The sequence below is a fragment of the Halictus rubicundus genome, chromosome 1 (assembly GCF_050948215.1).
Source record: "Halictus rubicundus isolate RS-2024b chromosome 1, iyHalRubi1_principal, whole genome shotgun sequence".
Classification (NCBI taxonomy): Eukaryota; Metazoa; Arthropoda; class Insecta; order Hymenoptera; family Halictidae; genus Halictus; species Halictus rubicundus.
The window spans coordinates 2,681,595-2,699,906 of NC_135149.1; the positions used below are offsets into that span (position 1 = coordinate 2,681,595).

The following is an 18,312-nucleotide window of genomic DNA, read 5'->3' on the forward strand; positions in this document are numbered from 1 at the left end:
CTTCGGTCTACGTCGCGGCTAATTACCAATTCTTGGAACACGTTTAGGATCTGCGATAAAATACTAGCGAAGAAACAGCAATGTGTGGCTGTTTCATTGTAAAACGATAGAATGTATTTCTACGCAGTTTCGACGTAAACGTATCCGTAGGCTCGAGTTGAATCTCGGAGGCCCGAATACTTTCTTTTTAAGGACCAAGGGTAGTCATGTGACTTTTACAGAGCCAGCAGGTCGGTAACTGCTGCATAATTTCCGTTCACAGCCTTCAATCACTGACTTAAGATCCGTCTTGGTCTTGGTCCGACGGGTCTGTGACTAAACTTATCACATTTTTTGCTCTGTATTATCGATATTATGAATTCTGACGCCAGAAACGTGCTTCGAGTTTTCGGCTTTATTTTGCAGAGAATCGAGACAAAATATAGCTCAATTTGTAGCCGGAGATATTTTCTACCGCGCGCTACTCTCGATTTCGTCCAGAAAACTCATTCGGCATGCACATCGTCAATTTATGGCCCACTTCTAACACTTATATTACCAAATATCTGCATAATCTCGTCAGCTCATGATCAGAGCGCGCTACATTGAACCTTTCTCTTTCGAATAAACCCTTTCCCAGCGAAAAATATTCTCATACATGGACAAAAAGTTGAGGCACGTAAAACCATTTTTCGCCAATTTTTGTCGGTAACGTGATCACTCTACCTTATCGCGAATCTACGGAGTTTTGGCTGTTAACGGTAACGATGGATCGAAACGTTGCCCACGATTTTAAGATCGAGTCACAGAACGGTAGGTGGTACACAAAAAAAAAAAGACAAAGGAAGGCGACTGCGAGGATCCTATTCTGGCTTCGGTTAAATAGAGTCCGGGCGTGCTGGCTGGTGCGTAGCGAGGCGACTGACTGGCCCAGGGGTGATTCTGAGGGGTCGATACAACGGAATCGAGTCTAGGTACGCACACTCGAACACGTTCTAGTACTTATTGCGGAAAACGCGTGCGAACATGCTCGCAGGAAGCTTTTCGAGGGCGAGCCTTTCGACGAAGCCGCGGGGCTGCTCCGTGCAACGTGCAACCTGCAACATGCAACCTGCAGCGTTTAACCCCTAACCGGCGAGAGTCGGCTTTCAGCGTACTCCATTTTTCCCCCTTTCGTTAACGTTACACTTTGCTTCCTACAGAGATACTTTGGAAAAATGAAATAAAGACCTCGCAAATACAAAGAGAATTTTCTATGGTGTAATTTGAATCTCTAATCGCATCGAAACAGCTTCTCCGGTCGTAGAATTCAACGGTATACAGTGACTCCCAAAAATATTCGGCCACTAGGTATAACTAACTTTATGATTTAATAATTCGTTTGTTGATAAAGCAATCGCCCTGGGAATTGTTTCTAGCAATAAAACATTTATTAAGGATGATAAAAATATATAATTTATTTTAAAAATATACATACGTTTCATAATAAAAATTATTAAACGAAATAATGGGCCATTTGTGGCTCACAAAAATATTCGGACACGTATTATATTTCTCTGGCAATCTCTGGAAAACGTTTGTTTACAAACAGAATCTCGTGGACCATTAGATGTCCATGCCACCTCACTATTGTCAGTAGTAAACGTGAATTCGTTGAAAATGGGTCGCATAGGAAAGAATACGAGTTTCGATGTACGACAGCTTGTAATTTTTCATCGAGAAAAAGGAAAAACCTATCGCGAAATTAGTGCGATGCTTCGTATAAGTAAGAGTACTGTTGCAGATATCTGTCGACGATTTTATATTGAGAATCGCATTGATTCTATTCCGCAAACTGGAAGACCAAGTCTCTTATGTACGAGTGAGAAAAGCAAAATTATTCGGAAAGTGAAAAAAAATCCGCGCTTAAGTGCTCCAAAACTAGTTAGCGAGCTATTAGGAGAAAGCTCCAAAAATGTTTCAGCCGAAACAGTTCGAAGAGTGCTGAGGCAAGCTGGCTACAATGGAAGAGTAGCTAGAAAGAAACCATTTATCAACGAAAAGAATTGGAATAAACGAAAAACCTTTGCAAGAGAGCTAATTTCTAAGGATGAGACGTGGTGGAAAGATGTCATATTTTCTGATGAAAGCAAATTCAATCTGTACAATTCCGGCGGAAGAACTATGGTGTGGCGGAAAGCGAATAAAGAGTTTAATTTTGAAAATACAAGAGGTACAGTGAAACACGGCGGAGGCAGCGTAATGGTCTGGGGTTGCATTTCGTCATATGGAGTCGGTAACGTAGTGTTTATTGACGGTATCATGGACAAAAATCATTATTTAAATATACTCAAAAATAATTTAATTCAAAGTGCTGAAAAAATGGAGCTTAATAATAATTTTAAGTTTTACCAAGACAACGACCCTAAACACAAGTCACGTATTGTGCAAGAATTTTTATTATAGCGCTGCCCCAAAATTCTTCATTCGCCGCCCTAATCACCGGACCTTAATCCTATCGAGAATTTATGGGATGAATTGGATAGAAAAATTCGAAAAACCCCAATTACATCGACAGCTGAATTAAAACAAAGACTTGCAACTGAGTGGTCGAATATAACCGTTGAATATTTAAAAAAAAATTATAAACAATATGCCAAACAGGTTAAGACATGTTCTTAAACAAAATGGTTATGCCACGAAGTATTCAACAAATTTTGTGTGGCGACCATGGTGCGTGGGAACGTGGAATTTTCGGACGCGGAAATTCCATCCTTCTCAAGTGCGTACCATGGGAGGTCGGGTTGAGGGCTTGGTCATTTAAGTGACGATTGCCAGAACCTCGGCTCGATCGTTACAGTACCCTTAAGAGTGAAGTCCCCGGATGCAATGTGTGGGGGAGGAAACTTTCTCCATGCCCTTGTGGTGGTGGAGAACCTCTCCCAATTTTAACGGTTTTTCGGGGACATTATTTAACGCGCCTCAGAAACGAGAAGGGCAGAAAGCTTTGGACTCTCGCGGAGAACGATAGCTCCAGAAAGTTTTTTAGTCTGAGTCACCCGCGACGGTTTTGTTATACGCGACATAGAGTTTCCGTATATTTTGGTCTTCGCATTTTTCTCATGGACTCAAGTTTTCTCGTTGTGTTTTATAGTCTTTATTATTTGTTAATTGTTAAACAGTTCTCGTGAATAAACTATATTTTTTGTTACCCGTAAAACCATCGCGTCACATATCATTTCATTTACCCCACGTCACCTAAAACTGGTGACCCCGACGTGATCGTTGGTAAAATAGGCGACGGGGTATAAGTGTTTGTGTACGTTCTCACAATGGCTGAAAAAAGCAACCATACGGACGCTAGTGGAGCCAACATCGCCACGACCACCTTGAAGGTACCACCATTTTGGCCACAGAAACCAGCGTTATGGTTCAGACATGTGGAATCTCAATTCGCCGTCGGTAAAATCATAAGTGACCAGGAGAAATACGATCTGGTTGTCGCTCGACTCGACACCCACAGCATCGAGGAGGTGGAAGAAATTATCCTCAACCCGCCCCCGGTGGATCGGTACGAAACTTTAAAGGCGGAATTGGTGAGGCGTCTCACGGATTCGGACACCACGCGGATCCGCAAACTCCTAGAAACGGAGGAAATTGGCGACCGTACGCCAACGCAATTTTTGCGTCACTTGCGACGGCTCGCCGGACCCGTGGTGAACGAAGAATTCCTGAACGAGATTTGGCGGAACCGTCTCCCGGTCAAGACGCAGCAGATCCTGGCCGCCACGTCCATCAAGGAAGGGATCAAGCTGGCAGAGATCGCCGATCGGATCCACGACATCCCCGGGAACAGAACGGGGATAGCGGAAATAGGCCGCAGTCAGGCAAGCGGTTCGTCGGAGACCGATTCTCTTCGCGAGGAGATCCGGCAAATAAGGCTGCAACTAAACGCAGTTTTACGCGAGTCCCGCGGACACCGGCGTAAATCACGGCCTAGTTCGCGAGCGTCATCCCGCAGTTCAAACCGCGAGAGCGATGATGGTTTGTGCTGGTACCATCGTGTGTGGGGCGAAAAGGCCACGAAATGTAAAGGCCAGTGCATGTGGAAGACGGGAAACGAGGCAAACCGTCGATCGTAAACGCGGCAGTTCTCGACGGTCCCTATCCTGGCCGCATTTTCGTGACGGACAATAGATCGAAAGTGAAGTTTCTGGTGGACACGGGTGCGGATGTGTGCGTGTTCCCGCGATCGCGTATCGACGGCCGGTTGCCGAAGGACGATACCGAACTTTTCGCGGCAAACGGTACGCGAATCGCCACGTATGGCACAACGACCGTGCATTTAGATCTATCGTTACGACGCAGTTTTGTGTGGCGTTTTATCGTGGCCGATGTGGACGGACCAATAATCGGGATGGACCTGCTAGCGCATTACAACTTACTCGTGGACGCGCGCAACAAGCGTTTAGTCGACGCGACGACGAAGTTGTACGCGAGTGGTTGTGCGGCGAGTAAAGGCCTCCCGACGGTAAAAACAATAATTAGCGACACGGTGTACCATCGACTCTTAGCGGAGTTCCCGGACTTGACTCGACCGACGGTATTTCGTCGGGAGGCGGTCAAGCACAGTGTGGTACATCACATCGAGACGACACCTGGACCACCTGTATTCTGCAAGCCACGGCGGCTCGCTCCGGATCGGCTGAAGGTGGCCAAGGCGGAGATCGACCTGATGCTACAGCAGGGAATAATTCGTCCCTCCAAGAGCGCATGGGCCTCACCGCTACACCTTGTGCCTAAGAAGGACGGCAAAACCCGACCATGCGGGGACTACCGTTCGCTCAACGCTCGCACTGTTCCAGACAGGTACACGCCACCTCATATCGAGGATTTCGCACAATCCTTGTACGGGAAACGGGTATTTTCAAAAATGGATCTGGTTCGCGCGTATAACCAGATTCCCGTCGCGCCCGCGGACATTGAAAAGACGGCGATAGCGACACCGTTTGGTTTATACGAATTTTTGTTTACGCCGTTTGGTTTGAGAAACGCTGCGCAGACGTGCCAGCGTTTTGTCGATCAAGTTACCCGGGGGTTAGATTTCGTGTACGCGTATATAGACGATTTCTTTATCGCGTCCGAAAACGAATCGGAACACCGGGAACACTTACGTATTTTATTCGAACGTTTAAACCAACACGGGGTCGTTATCAATCCGGCGAAATGCGTTTTCGGCGTAAGCGAAATCGAGTTCCTTGGGTACAGCGTGACCAGGGATGGGGTAAAACCTTTACCTGAGCGGGTCGAAGCAATCGGGGAATTTCCCAGACCCGACACTATTAAAGTTCTACGCAGGTTTCTCGGGATGGTAAATTTTTACCGCCGCTTTATTTCTGGCGCGGCTAGTCTTATGAAACCACTGCACGAATTATTAAAAGGGTCGAAGAAGGGAAATTCACCCGTGCCATGGACAAAAGAGGCAGAAACGGCTTTTGTGAAAGTCAAGGCCAGTTTAGCGAACGCTACGATGCTTGCACATCCAGCACCCAACGCACCGATAAGCGTTGTGGTTGATGCGTCCGATTATGCTATCGGAGCAGCTTTGCAACAGCTCATAGGCGAGAACTGGCAACCGTTGGCATTTTTCACAAAAGCCCTTTCTGCCGCGCAGTGCAAATACAGTGCGTACGATCGCGAGCTACTGGCAATTTATATGGCCATAAAACGTTTTCGGCACCAGGTAGAAGGTCGGCATTTTATAGTTTTTACCGACCATAAACCCTTAACTTTTGCTTTCAAGCAAAAGCTGGATAAATGTTCGCCTCGTCAGTTTCGTCACTTGGACTATATTAGCCAATTTACGACTGACATTAGGCATGTTAAGGGGTCGGATAACATTGTGGCCGATGCCTTATCGCGTGTCGAAGTAATAGCCGTAGCTCCCGATCATACCACACTGGCACAAGCACAAGAAAACGACCCAGAACTGAGGGGGATCTTGGAATCGAACTCTTCTGCTCTTTGTTTAAAGAAGACGTTTTTCCCCGGTTTCAATGTTAGTTTGTACTGTGACTCGACTGACGAAACTGTGAGACCCTTTGTTCCGACGCCATTACGACGAGCAGTTTTTAATTCGTTGCACGGACTCTCTCATCCTGGGGTTCGGGCAACACAGAAATTAATAACAGAACGTTTTGTATGGCCTTCAATAAATAAAGATTGCCGAGACTGGGCACGGCATTGCATTTCATGCCAGCGATCAAAAGTCACTCGACATGTCGCAGCCCCCGTCGGCAACTTGGACAATCCTTCCGGCAGATTCGAACATATCCATATTGATATTGTAGGACCAATACCGATGTCTCAGGGATTTAGATATTGTCTTACGTGTATCGATCGGTTCTCGCGCTGGCCGGAAGCCATACCTATCGCGGAGATCGACGCGGAAACAGTCGCGAGAGCACTCATAAACACGTGGATTAGTCGTTTTGGCGTTCCTTTGAGAATAACCACTGATCAAGGACGCCAGTTCGAATCACGGTTATTTTATGAGCTATCGCGTATGATCGGTGCATCTCATCTCCGTACGACCTCCTATCATCCTCAAGCTAATGGGATGGTCGAGAGATTGCACCGACAAATGAAATCAGCGATTAAATGCCACGAGACGGATAATTGGGTTGATATATTACCAATTGTCCTACTCGGTATTCGCACAGCCCATAAAGAGGACTTAAAAACGTCTTCCGCGGAAATGGTTTACGGTTCGGGCATCCGTCTTCCGGGAGAATTCTTTGTCACGGGTCGGGAAGATTCACAATCGGATTTTGTGAGTCGGCTTCGGCAACGTTTCCGGAAGTTAAAGCCATCGCCAGCCACGCGCCACGGTACACGTAAGACGTTTGTTTTTAAAGAACTGTCTACGTCCCCTTATATATTTTTGCGGCACGACGCGGTTAAAAGTCCGTTACAGCCGCCGTACGATGGGCCATTTCGTGTCGTTAAACGCGGAGACAAAACGTTCGTCATCGACATCAAGGGCAAGGAAGTCAGGGTCTCAATAGACAGGTTGAAACCGGCTTTCATTTTGAACGATGACATTGACGAAAACCCTCCGCAAACTATCGTTTGCACATGGACAGACGATACAACAGTAACGCACAGTACGACCGACACGACCGCAACACACCGTACTGAGGACAGACCTGTTTTACGACGGTCAGGTAGAAGAGTTCGATTCCCTGATCGTTTTCAGGCTGGCCTACGTTAGACGGTGTTTGAGCAACACGTGTATATATTTGTACGAGTGCGTATATGTATTACTTTTCTTTATTTTTTCGGCAATAAATGGATATGTATAGTCGTTAAGACTGTGTATATAGTAGTACTAGGTAGTATTAATTTTTTCAAGATCTTGTATATAGTAATTTTAGGTCCTAGATGTATTTTTGTTTTTATCCTTACCGGGGTAAATTGTACAGTTAGCATTAGTGTTTTATACGTATCCAATTTTTTTCTTTTTACGCGTATAGTCGTATTAATTTTTCTTTCTTGCCGTATATATATATATTTTTTTTTTTTTCTTTCGTAGATTTAAGGCGCGTACCTTAAGTAAATGAGCCGGATTTGCACTTGCGACTACGCGCAAGCTAGTGTATAGCAAAACGCTCTTACTTTGTAAATATTACCAGTCAGCTAGTTAGTTTTTTTTTTCTCTTTCGTTCTAACTGGCGTTTTCACTGGTAAGGGGGTACTGTGGCGACCATGGTGCGTGGGAACGTGGAATTTTCGGACGCGGAAATTCCATCCTTCTCAAGTGCGTACCATGGGAGGTCGGGTTGAGGGCTTGGTCATTTAAGTGGCGATTGCCAGAACCTCGGCTCGATCGTTACAGTACCCTTAAGAGTGAAGTCCCCGGATGCAATGTGTGGGGGAGGAAACTTTCTCCATGCCCTTGTGGGGGTGGAGAACCTCTCCCAATTTTAACGGTTTTTCGGGGACATTATTTAACGCGCCTCAGAAACGAGAAGGGCAGAAAGCTTTGGACTCTCGCGGAGAACGATAGCTCCAGAAAGTTTTTTAGTCTGAGTCACCCGCGACGGTTTTGTTATACGCGACATAGAGTTTCCGTATATTTTGGTCTTCGCATTTTTCTCATGGACTCAAGTTTTCTCGTTGTGTTTTATAGTCTTTATTATTTGTTAATTGTTAAACAGTTCTCGTGAATAAACTATATTTTTTGTTACCCGTAAAACCATCGCGTCACATATCATTTCATTTACCCCACGTCACCTAAATTTGTAATGCTAAATTACATTATCTAAATTGAAAAATTAATATTGTCCGAATATTTTTGTGAGCCAAAAATGGTACATTATGTCTTTTATTAATTTTTATTATGGAACTTATGTATATTTTTCAAATAAATTATTTATGTTTATCAACATTAATAGATCTTTTATTGCCAGAAACAATTCCCGGGACGATTGCTTTATTAACAAACAAATGATCAAGTCGTAAAGTTAGTTATAGCTAGTGTCCGAATATTTTTGGGAGTCACTGTACATACACACTGCGACAAAGCTATAAGACATGTGCGAAATTCGATGAATATTCTACGCAAGTCTTCAGTTTTGTCTTCCTTCATTCATAGTGAATATTGTTTACATTATATAGAAGTATATTCTACAGTTCTACGAAATATCGAAGGCTACAATTCCAAGAACTTGGGAAATCTATGTAAACATGCTATTCTCGTAGCGACAAAACTATAAGACAGTAGCTTTTCCTCAGTCGATCTTATACTCAATGCCGCGTGGGAAAAAGCTGACAGACAGTGAAACGAGAGTGATCGTAAATTTAAAAGAAAAGAATACTTCTATTTCAGAAATTTCAAGAGTGATTGGGCGAAGTCGATGTGCCGTGCTCAATTATTTAAAAAGTAGAGAGAATTATGGGAAAAAAAACATCCTGGTGGACGTCCAAAAGCGACAATGACGAGGCATTCTGAGGGTAGCGTCGAATTCTAGCTTGCCAGCACGGTAAATTACAGCGGAAGCTGGCGTTCACACCAATATTCATAATGTGCAACGGATAATTAAACGAGCCAAGCATTTAAGAAGACGAAAATTGCAGAAAATACCGCCACTTACGAATCGACACAAAGCAGCCAGGAAAGATTTTGCGGAAAGACATCTCCAGTGGAAAAAAAAGTAGAGAAAAGTTATTTTTTCAGATGAAAAACGTTTCAATTTAGATGGACTGGATGGTCTTTCAAATTAAATAGGCAGAGGCGGCATCAGGGTATGGGTCGCAATAGGGTACCACGTGAGAACCGACGTAAAATGAACACGAGCATGAATGCAATTAAATATATAGAAATATTAGAAGAATAATTAACGCGACATTCCAGCACTATTGCATGTGAAAGTTATATTTTTCAACATGATAATGCCGCTGTGCATACAGCGAAACGTGTAAAAAGATATTTTGAAGACCGAATATACAAATTTTACCATGGCCTGCGAGGTCTCCAGATTTAAATATAATAGAAAACATCTGGGGAATTTTAGCACATGCTGTATATGGAAATGGGAAACAGTTTTTGTCGGTGGTTGAGTTGGAAACTCGTATTGAGGAACAATGGGCCAAATTATATATAATTGAAAGTATAAAAAATAGAGGTGGCACAACACATTACTAATGAATAGAAAAAAATCTTTTTCATTAACTTCCACCTACTTTTTCTTACCTAAAATATACATTGTCTTATGTATGGTTTTGTCGCACCTTATTTGATCAAAAATTAAAAATTTTAATGAAACTTTTTTCAATCTAATTCAACAATATTGTCGCTATGGAAACGTGTGTACTTTAGTTGATTCTTTGGATTAGTAACGAAAACTTTTACAAAAAATTAGTGTTAATAAAATATTCGCTAAAATCGCAGGTGTCTTATACTTTTGTCGCGGAATGTATGTACGTGCAAATAGTACTCGCGGTCGAAACGAAAAGAACTCGCGACGACTTGTTTGCAGAATAGGAGTGGATAGTGATGCGTCACGAGTAATTTCCACCGTGCAGCCGCGAAAAGAGCAGGAGAATTTTTCGATACATAATTTTGCCCGAGTTCGCGGGCGCAGGGGGACGCATCGGAACATTCGGGCGCGGCTCTAGCTCCTTGTCGATTGCTCAAGCTACAATAAACAAGAAGGACGGTCACGCGTCGAGGCATTTAACTGTTTAGCCGTCTGCTCGAACTTGTGCAAATTGTATAGGCCTTATGACATGCAACCTTATATCGCGAGCCACGAGCCTGACTCGTGTTGTTTACGTTTAGGCGAGGTACCACGGGACAGGCTCGTGCTTATTGTTATTTGCCCAAATTTCTTACCACGAGTCTGACTCGTAAAGACCAAGCTCGGTCGAGCATCGGAATTTTATCGGTGGGTGGGGCTGGGGTCTTGATATTTCTTGGTGAATCCGCAGGCATCAAGAACGATAAACGATAAACGATAAATTGGGAATGTTCGTTCGCCGACCGATCGATCCGGGTTGTTCCATTACCTGGCCGTTCTCCGAAGCTCCCTGAAATGCATCTGACTTATAAAAATCGCGTTGTGTCGCTCCGTTCGATGGGAGAGAGCATTGTTACATGTTCTGTCGTTATTAAGAAAGCCTCCTCGGGATATCCGAACGTATTCGAAGGTCCTGTTTCTCTTTGCCTCGGCGTAATCGGCGCCGATAACGAGCCGGCAGATGGGACCGGGCGGCATCGTTATCGGAAACATCACTGCTTGCTCCCCTTTCGCGTGTCTTCATTCGAGCGTTGTCCGTTCTTGCGAAGCCCTCAAAAGGGTCTAATTACCGAAACGCGGATTCTTTCGACGCTCTCCCGATACGGAAGACTTTGCAAAGTCGGTCCGATCGATACCGATACAAAGGGAAACGCAGCATCGACGACTCGTTCGACCCAAATCATCGAAACTTGCCGCATTGATCGAGATACATACTAGAGCTGTTACTTTTCCGAAGCTTCGCACCTTCGAAACTTCGAAACTTCGATTCGTTTCCAGTTAACGGATAAAAGGAATAAATTTTCATAATTTGTTTCTATATTCACCATCTGAATTATTTCAATAATTTATTGTTAAGATAATATATTTATTATTTGAATTATCATTTCGATAGTTCACTGATGAAATAATTGTTTAAATAAATAAATTGTTACAATTTGTTTCTATATTCATTATTCGAATTGTTATTTCAATTATTTATTGTTAAAATAATGATTTAAATGAATAAATTTTCACAATATGTTTCTATATTCATTATTTGAATTATTTCAATAATTTCGATCCTTCGATTTTCATCACCTTCGAATTTTCTGCAATCGAAGCTTCGAAGCTTCGAAATCTTCGACCTTCGAAGCAAAGTAACAGCCCTAATGCATATACGCGGCAGAGTAGCGCAACGGATCTTCGAGAGAAAAAACGGCCGCGTCGGTCGAGGGAAGAAAGAAATCGGAAAGAGCATGGTCCGCCGAGGTCGACGAACCGTTCGAATAGGTGAATCGATTTCGAGGAACGATTGTCACGAATCTCATTTTCACCCGGTCTGGTTTCGAGTGTCGTTCGTCGCTTGTCGTTCGATGCTCGTCGGTCGTCGGACGCCGAAATGTTGAAACCAGAGGACCGGCTCTCGCGTTCACAATGGAGCTGCACGATGTACACGCTCCCCTTCGATCCGTCCGCCGTGCCTTCATTGTGTGCAGTCACTGCAGTCGCGACGAGACGCGATGCGACTCGTTCTCTCGTCTGTACCGGCGACGTTCTTGTAACTTTACGCGGCGTGACCGAGCACGTACTCGCACACGCGAACAAGAGAGCACGAGCAAGAGCAAGAGAAACGCATCGACGCTAGTCAGGATCGAGTGTCTCATTGAGAAAACCGTGCGACCACGGAACCTGGACTTCCGAGTTCCTTTTCCAGTTGGTCGTTTCACCGTTTCACCGTTTCCCCGTTTACCCGCGGCAATTGTCTCGTATTCGCTGGACGATCTCGCGAGACCCAAGAAAAACGGCCACCGTTTCTCGGGAAATCGTCCCGAGTTTCTCCGAGTACTCTCCGCGCTTCCATGAATGGACGGCATTCATTTCACTTATGGTTGCGCCGCGCCGTCCTATGACGCGCGGTGCGAGCCTATCCCCAGGCGATCCGCGTTATCGCTCATTCGCAAACGCTGCCGTTCGATCGAAGATCTGCGGATCAGCGACGATTCGATTCGATTCGACTCGATTCGTGGAACGGTGTGCAATCGCATCGGTAGACGAGTCGGTAACGCTTCGCATCGCCCGGAAAACGAGGTGACCGCGAACGAGATTCGCGAGAAAGAATATTTACGACTCTGCTCGAATACGTTCCAAGTAGGTTGCCGTGCACCGTGCGCCGTGCCACACTGCCTTTTGACCCACTTCGAAGCTCGCGCAAGCTCTCGTAACCTTAAAACGCCGCGGCTATTCCAGTCTATGCGTCTGATACAGGTCCGTACACGCTCGATCGCACCGTTTCGCCGATTCGACGCGAAAACTCCCGATTTTTCATGCTCGTCCTTGTTTATTGCCTCCATTTCTCTCTCTCTCTCTCTCTCTCTCTCTTCCTCTCGAGTGAAAAAATTCTTTTTTTTTTGTTTAGCGATTAAAGGAAATATTAATTACTTGGCTCACCGCGACGATCGCCGAGGACAACATTTAGAAAAGACTTCTCGTTTCAAGAATCTCCCGGAGAAATTGAAAGTAGAGCTGTTACTTCTGATACCCGGGTAAACAAAAATTACCCGGGTATCTTTATGCTAAATAAAAATGGCTGATCTTTATGAAAAATCAAAATTGTTTGGATCAATTGCAAGAAGCAGAAGACATATTACGATTACTTATTTTCTCGAAGAATCTTAATAAATTCAACCCTTAACGGTCGTGAGTCACCTCTCACGTGACAACAGTCCCTTGTCGCTGTGGTCGTAGCGTCCGATAAGGGTTAAAATAATGTATCAACGTTCTTAGATTCTTATTATTACATGAAATAGTTGATGGCAGATTTTCTTAATATTTACAAAGCAATTCGTGTTTAGTATTTTTGTACAAAAGTAAACATATTTCATTATTAAATAATTAATCGTTTCATATTTATTATTTCATACAAAAGTAAGAATGAACCGAATACTCGGATAACGGTCAGATTATACTAGGCAGGTCAGACGCTGAGGGTCTATAAACGCTAGATACAAAAACAGGGTAACCAAATTCTGTCGGCAGCATTTGTTAACCCTGTTTTTGTGTCTAGCGGTTATAGAGCGTTCTTTCATGGTAGGAAACCGCTCCGTACATTAATGATTACCGTATAAAATCTACTGAAAAAGCAATGCTGTATGAAATATAACAAATTTTTCAAATTTCTTGCAATTGACAGGGATTACCTTTTATATTCCAAAGAATCCCGAATTTTAACAAATTGGAATATTCTCGGCACACCTTCCTCTAAATAATCATGAAAGAGTTAATTCCCCCTCGTCCCACTGCTCAAATTATTATTGTTTAAAGCTATTAACGTTGGACGCGGTATCACATCAATTGATGAAACTCTGCAAGGAGAGGAGTTCTTAAATTAAAAATTGAATAACTGAAGTAATAAAAAATAACGGAAATTATAGAAAATGCGTTGTTACCAATAGGGCAACTTTCAGTGGAGGCCCAAGAAACATAAGCATAAGATGTAGGAACAAACGGAAAAATTCAAGATCATGAACAAATTAAGATATATTAAATCGACTACTTTTGGCATCCGATCCATACATATCCAGTATTAGAATAAAATCATACCGTTAAAAAGTCAGGCAATTAGAGGCAGAAGCTTTAGAATTAATAAATAATTAACATAAAAAGTGTAATAATAATAATAATAATAATAATAGTAACAATAAGAACAACAACAAATGCGATACAACTCTTCTTTAACCTATCCATTGCTTAGCAGTTCAACATTATTTGGTTCAAGTTGCATGTTAATATCACATACGGCGTAAAAGTTATACAAAAATGTCACACGATTTCCAATCTGCACCACTGTGCGGCGCGGCGGCTCAGGAATAATAGCTCTTGTAATCAGATGAGAGAGCTCATGACATACTCGGATACCCGGGGACTCGGCTGTCTCATGAGATACCTGGGTAGTCTTCCCGGGATATCTCGTATCCCCGGGTAAAGGTGCTAGCTCTAATAGAAAGCGATCGGACCATCGCGTCGGAAAAATTCGAGAAAGAGTCCTCGATCTATCCCGTGGTATCGACCGGCCGCTTTCGAAACTGCGGACAGAAATTTAAGTTTTGCTACGGAGACGAATCTCCTATCGTCGCTTCGATTTCCTCGTTTTTCATTCCCCGGGTCCTCGGGATCTCCGAAGCGAGCGGAATACGAAGCGGAACGGGGAACGCCCTCCCAATTCGCGATCGTGTTCTGCACGCTTCGAAAGGTTTTGGTCGCCGGGCATTTATCTCTTATCGCGCGAGATAAATTAATCGGCGGTCGAACTCGATGCGCGTTTTACTCTTACGACTTCCAACCTTTCGACCGATGGCTACCTTCTAACAGATTTCTAACCGACGCCGCATCGAGTTCGACGCTTAGAAACGTGTCAAGAGTAACCTACGCGTGGAAACGCGATACCGTGTATCGTTTTCTCAATCCTGCCAATTAGCTCTCCCGTGATACCGTGCAATTACCGCGATCAACCTACCGAGCGACGCGAAACGCTTGATCTCGGAGTCGTAAAGAGGCCCGCGGTATCGCGAACAAAGATCGCTGGCCATTCATCTTTTTCTCCGACGTTGCGTTTCGATCGCGAGTAGAAATCTACTCGCAACGATCGCGTGGACCAGCCAACCGTTCAGTCTACAGGATTTCGGTTCGATGCCGCGTTCCTAGCAGCGTTCGATGCGAAATACTGGCAGAAATGCTGTGCAAAAATCGTAATAGTGGCCCAGACATTGCAACGGTAGAAACGAAGTCCTAGGTCGGATCGCGCGAGTCGAGTCGACTTGACCCGACCGTTCGGAGCTACCACTAAATCAATGCCGACACGCTCGTATTTCATTTCGCACTTGATCGCGGTTCGTGACTGCGAGTCGGGGCTGGCTCGAGTGCTCCAGAAATTGTTTCGATCAGTTTCATTCGAGTCTCTCCGATTCCGTGCGAATGCATTCGCGTTGTCTTCGACGACGTCCCTTCTAAATGGTAGTCGTTCGTCCACGTGCCCTTCGAAACGAGCCAACGATTCGTCGTCGGCGAGAACCACTTGGTTTCGTCAGTGTTCCGTGCCGGGAAAGTTTCTATAAAAATATGGCATAAATTTATCATTATTATTTAGTATCGTCTCGCGACTTTGGCGAGGACTACCCTCTTCGCTCTTATACAATCTTGTATAACATACAGTAGCGGACAAAAGTTTAAGACGAAAAGAAAAGAAGGAAGTAATAATTCAATTGACATGAAAAACATAAATACAGTGGTTTTATTTTGGTGGTAACAGATGAATAGTTTGTTTACATATTGACAACAAAAAATTTTATTATGTTTCTGAGCATAATAGTAATAATATGCAAAAGAAAAACAAATCTATATTATATTTTCATGGTCAAAAGTTTAAGACTATGTATAAAGGAAACATTTCATTCGAAAAATGTGTGAAATATTTGTTTTATTTTAATAATTTGTCCAAAATCCATTATTTTTTATCTCCTCGGCACATCTTTTCGGCATCGAATATACTAATTTTTGACATTTTTCAACAGGAATGGTATTCCAAGCCGTTTGTATTATAGAGTAAAGTTCATTAAGATTTTTTGGTTTATAATTTGCCACACTTTTCTTTACTATATTCTATAAGTTTTCAATTGGATTTAAGTCTGGTGACTGCGAAGGCCACGGTAGTACGTTAATATTTTCTTCACGAAAAAAATTTTTCACAGCTCGGGCTGTGTGTTTGGGATCATTATCCTGTTGGAATATGAAACTATGAGTCATATTATTGTGTGCATATGGTAACATGGTATTCTTCAACACGTCTATATACTGGAAACGGTCCATAATTCCATCTATACGACGTATTGGTCCAGGGCCGTTGCGAGAGAAACACGCCCACACCATAACGCTACCACCCCCGTGTTTAATTTTGGGTAAAACACATTGGTTTAAAATAGTATTTTTTGCCAATCTTGACTCGTCCAATGTTCGTGAGCTTTAGCAAATGCAAGTCGCATTTTCCGATTTTTGGAACTGAGCATTGGTTTCTTCCGGGGTCTTCGTCCTCTTAAATGGAAGTTTTCCAGACGACTTCTAACAGTTCTAGCACTAATGTTTGTGTCACTGTTCGTGTTTATTTCAACTGCAATAACACTTGCAGAACGAAAGCGGTCCTTTTCGCATAAGCGGTGAATCCAACGATCCAGTTTCGCAGTTGTTTTCCGAGGTCTTCCGCTTCTTGATCGATCAGAATATTAACCAGTCTTTAAAAATGTGTACCACGCTTGCTTACAAGCCGTTTCTGATTTATTTACAAGACTTGCTATTTTGGAAAATGTCATTTTTTCTTTTCGCGGTCTTACAATTTGCTCTCTTTCGTTTGGTAGCAAACTCCGAGACTTACCCATACTTTTCTCCACTGTATATAAACTTCAACCAACGAAAGATATGCCAGACTCCGATTTCAAAATTTATATAGCAAATTATAGAAAGAGCGTAATAGATGTTGCTTGTTAGACAGATCGTCTTAAACTAATGTCCGCTGCGCACAAACGTTCAGTAGAAACAAACGACTGAAACTTCTACATTGTTTACATTTGACGATCACAACATTGAGATGAAGGAGATGAAACATATACCTGTCTTACTTTGAAATATCAAACAGAATAGAAAGACAGTACTTGTATATTACGCGTATAATCGTCTTAAATTTATATCCGCTACTGTATGTGATACGTAATCCTATACACTATAATATTGAATATAATTTTATGCTTAAAAACATGGCATGAACAGAGTACGAACGTTCATGTACACGATAGGACTCGCGGGATGACCTAATCAAATAAATACGTAAAAGTATAGACATTCGTAACACTGATTCGATCTCTGGTTCTTAGAACTTTCGTTGGACCTGCTCGGTCGCGCACGATAAACGAGCCCTCGTTGCAATTACACGTAGCAATTATTGTAAAGCATCCTTGCTCCGTGCCAAGAGAAGACCACGTCCCGGTTCTATCCTCGCGCTACGACCGGTCGCATTGTCTCACGCTGGCAGAATACCAATGAATCGTCTCGCGTTTCGCATCGGGACATCGGCACGGCCAGGTCGAATCTGGAAGCGATCCGAATACCGTCCACCTTCCGCTTCCGTTCCGTTCCGTTCGTTTCGTTTCGTTTCGTTTCGAAAGAGCCATCGACATTGTTGCATCCACTGACACGCTATCATGTTTGGCCAGATAGCCGAGTAGCCAGGTGGCCAGGTGGCCAGCGATCGATCGCGCTGAAGGTTAGCCAGGATTTTGCTCGAATCGATCCCTCTTCCTCAAAAGTTTCTTTGCCACGGTCAAACGTTATCGGAGAAGCGTCTGCTATAATCGCGAATTTCCGACTCGACTCTAAAGCGACCGATGAAGAAATCGCGTTGGCAGAGTCCGGTGGAAGAAAACGGCGTAAAAGTCGATTTTATCCGAGCTCTCATGCCACCAGCGACCAGCGACCGGAATGCTCGGAATGTTAATCGTTTAATGGACGTATAATCGGTTAATGGGAGCCTGCGTTGAACCGAGGCTCCCTCGTTGCATGCCGCTTCGACTCGCCACGACTTGCCGCGCTTTCGTCTCTTCCTATGTTCGTCCGGCCGTTCGAAATGCTATTCTTCCTCGTGCGAAATCGGCCTCGCCGATCGAGAAACGTTCGAACGCCGCTGAAACACGCGGAAATCGAACAAGTAAACGGTCAGGGACTAACGAATCCAAAATGCACAGGACGTGGAATGATAAATGGTGACGACCAGCAGCATGGTGTATGAGGAGATTGTCGGGATACGGGGCAGCTGACCCCAGCCACCGCGCACGCTTTTCACGCGCGAGATGCCCCACAACTTGAACTCCGCTTCCGCCAACGCCGCCAACACAACCAACACCGTCAACACCAACACGGCACCGAATCATCAGGCCTACGCGCACCATCCTTATCACCGACCGAACGGAGATGGACTCCAGCCAGAGGTATTTTCTCACCGAAACTTCTCGCCTCTCCTCTTCGGAGGAAACCT

General features: G+C 43.9%; 1 protein-coding gene across 3 annotated transcripts in view; it reads left to right on the forward strand.

Annotated features, from left to right (window-relative positions):
- LOC143352420 (uncharacterized) overlaps positions 1 to 18,312 on the forward strand; it is a 58,431-nt gene that overhangs the window by 29,250 nt on the left and 10,869 nt on the right. For all 3 annotated transcript variants that reach the window (XM_076784894.1, XM_076784911.1, XM_076784902.1), the window contains exon 2: positions 18,023 to 18,265. In XM_076784894.1, the coding sequence (XP_076641009.1) occupies positions 18,128 to 18,265 (138 nt within the window). In that variant the 5' untranslated portion in view covers positions 18,023 to 18,127. The remainder of the gene's footprint in view (positions 1 to 18,022; positions 18,266 to 18,312) is intronic.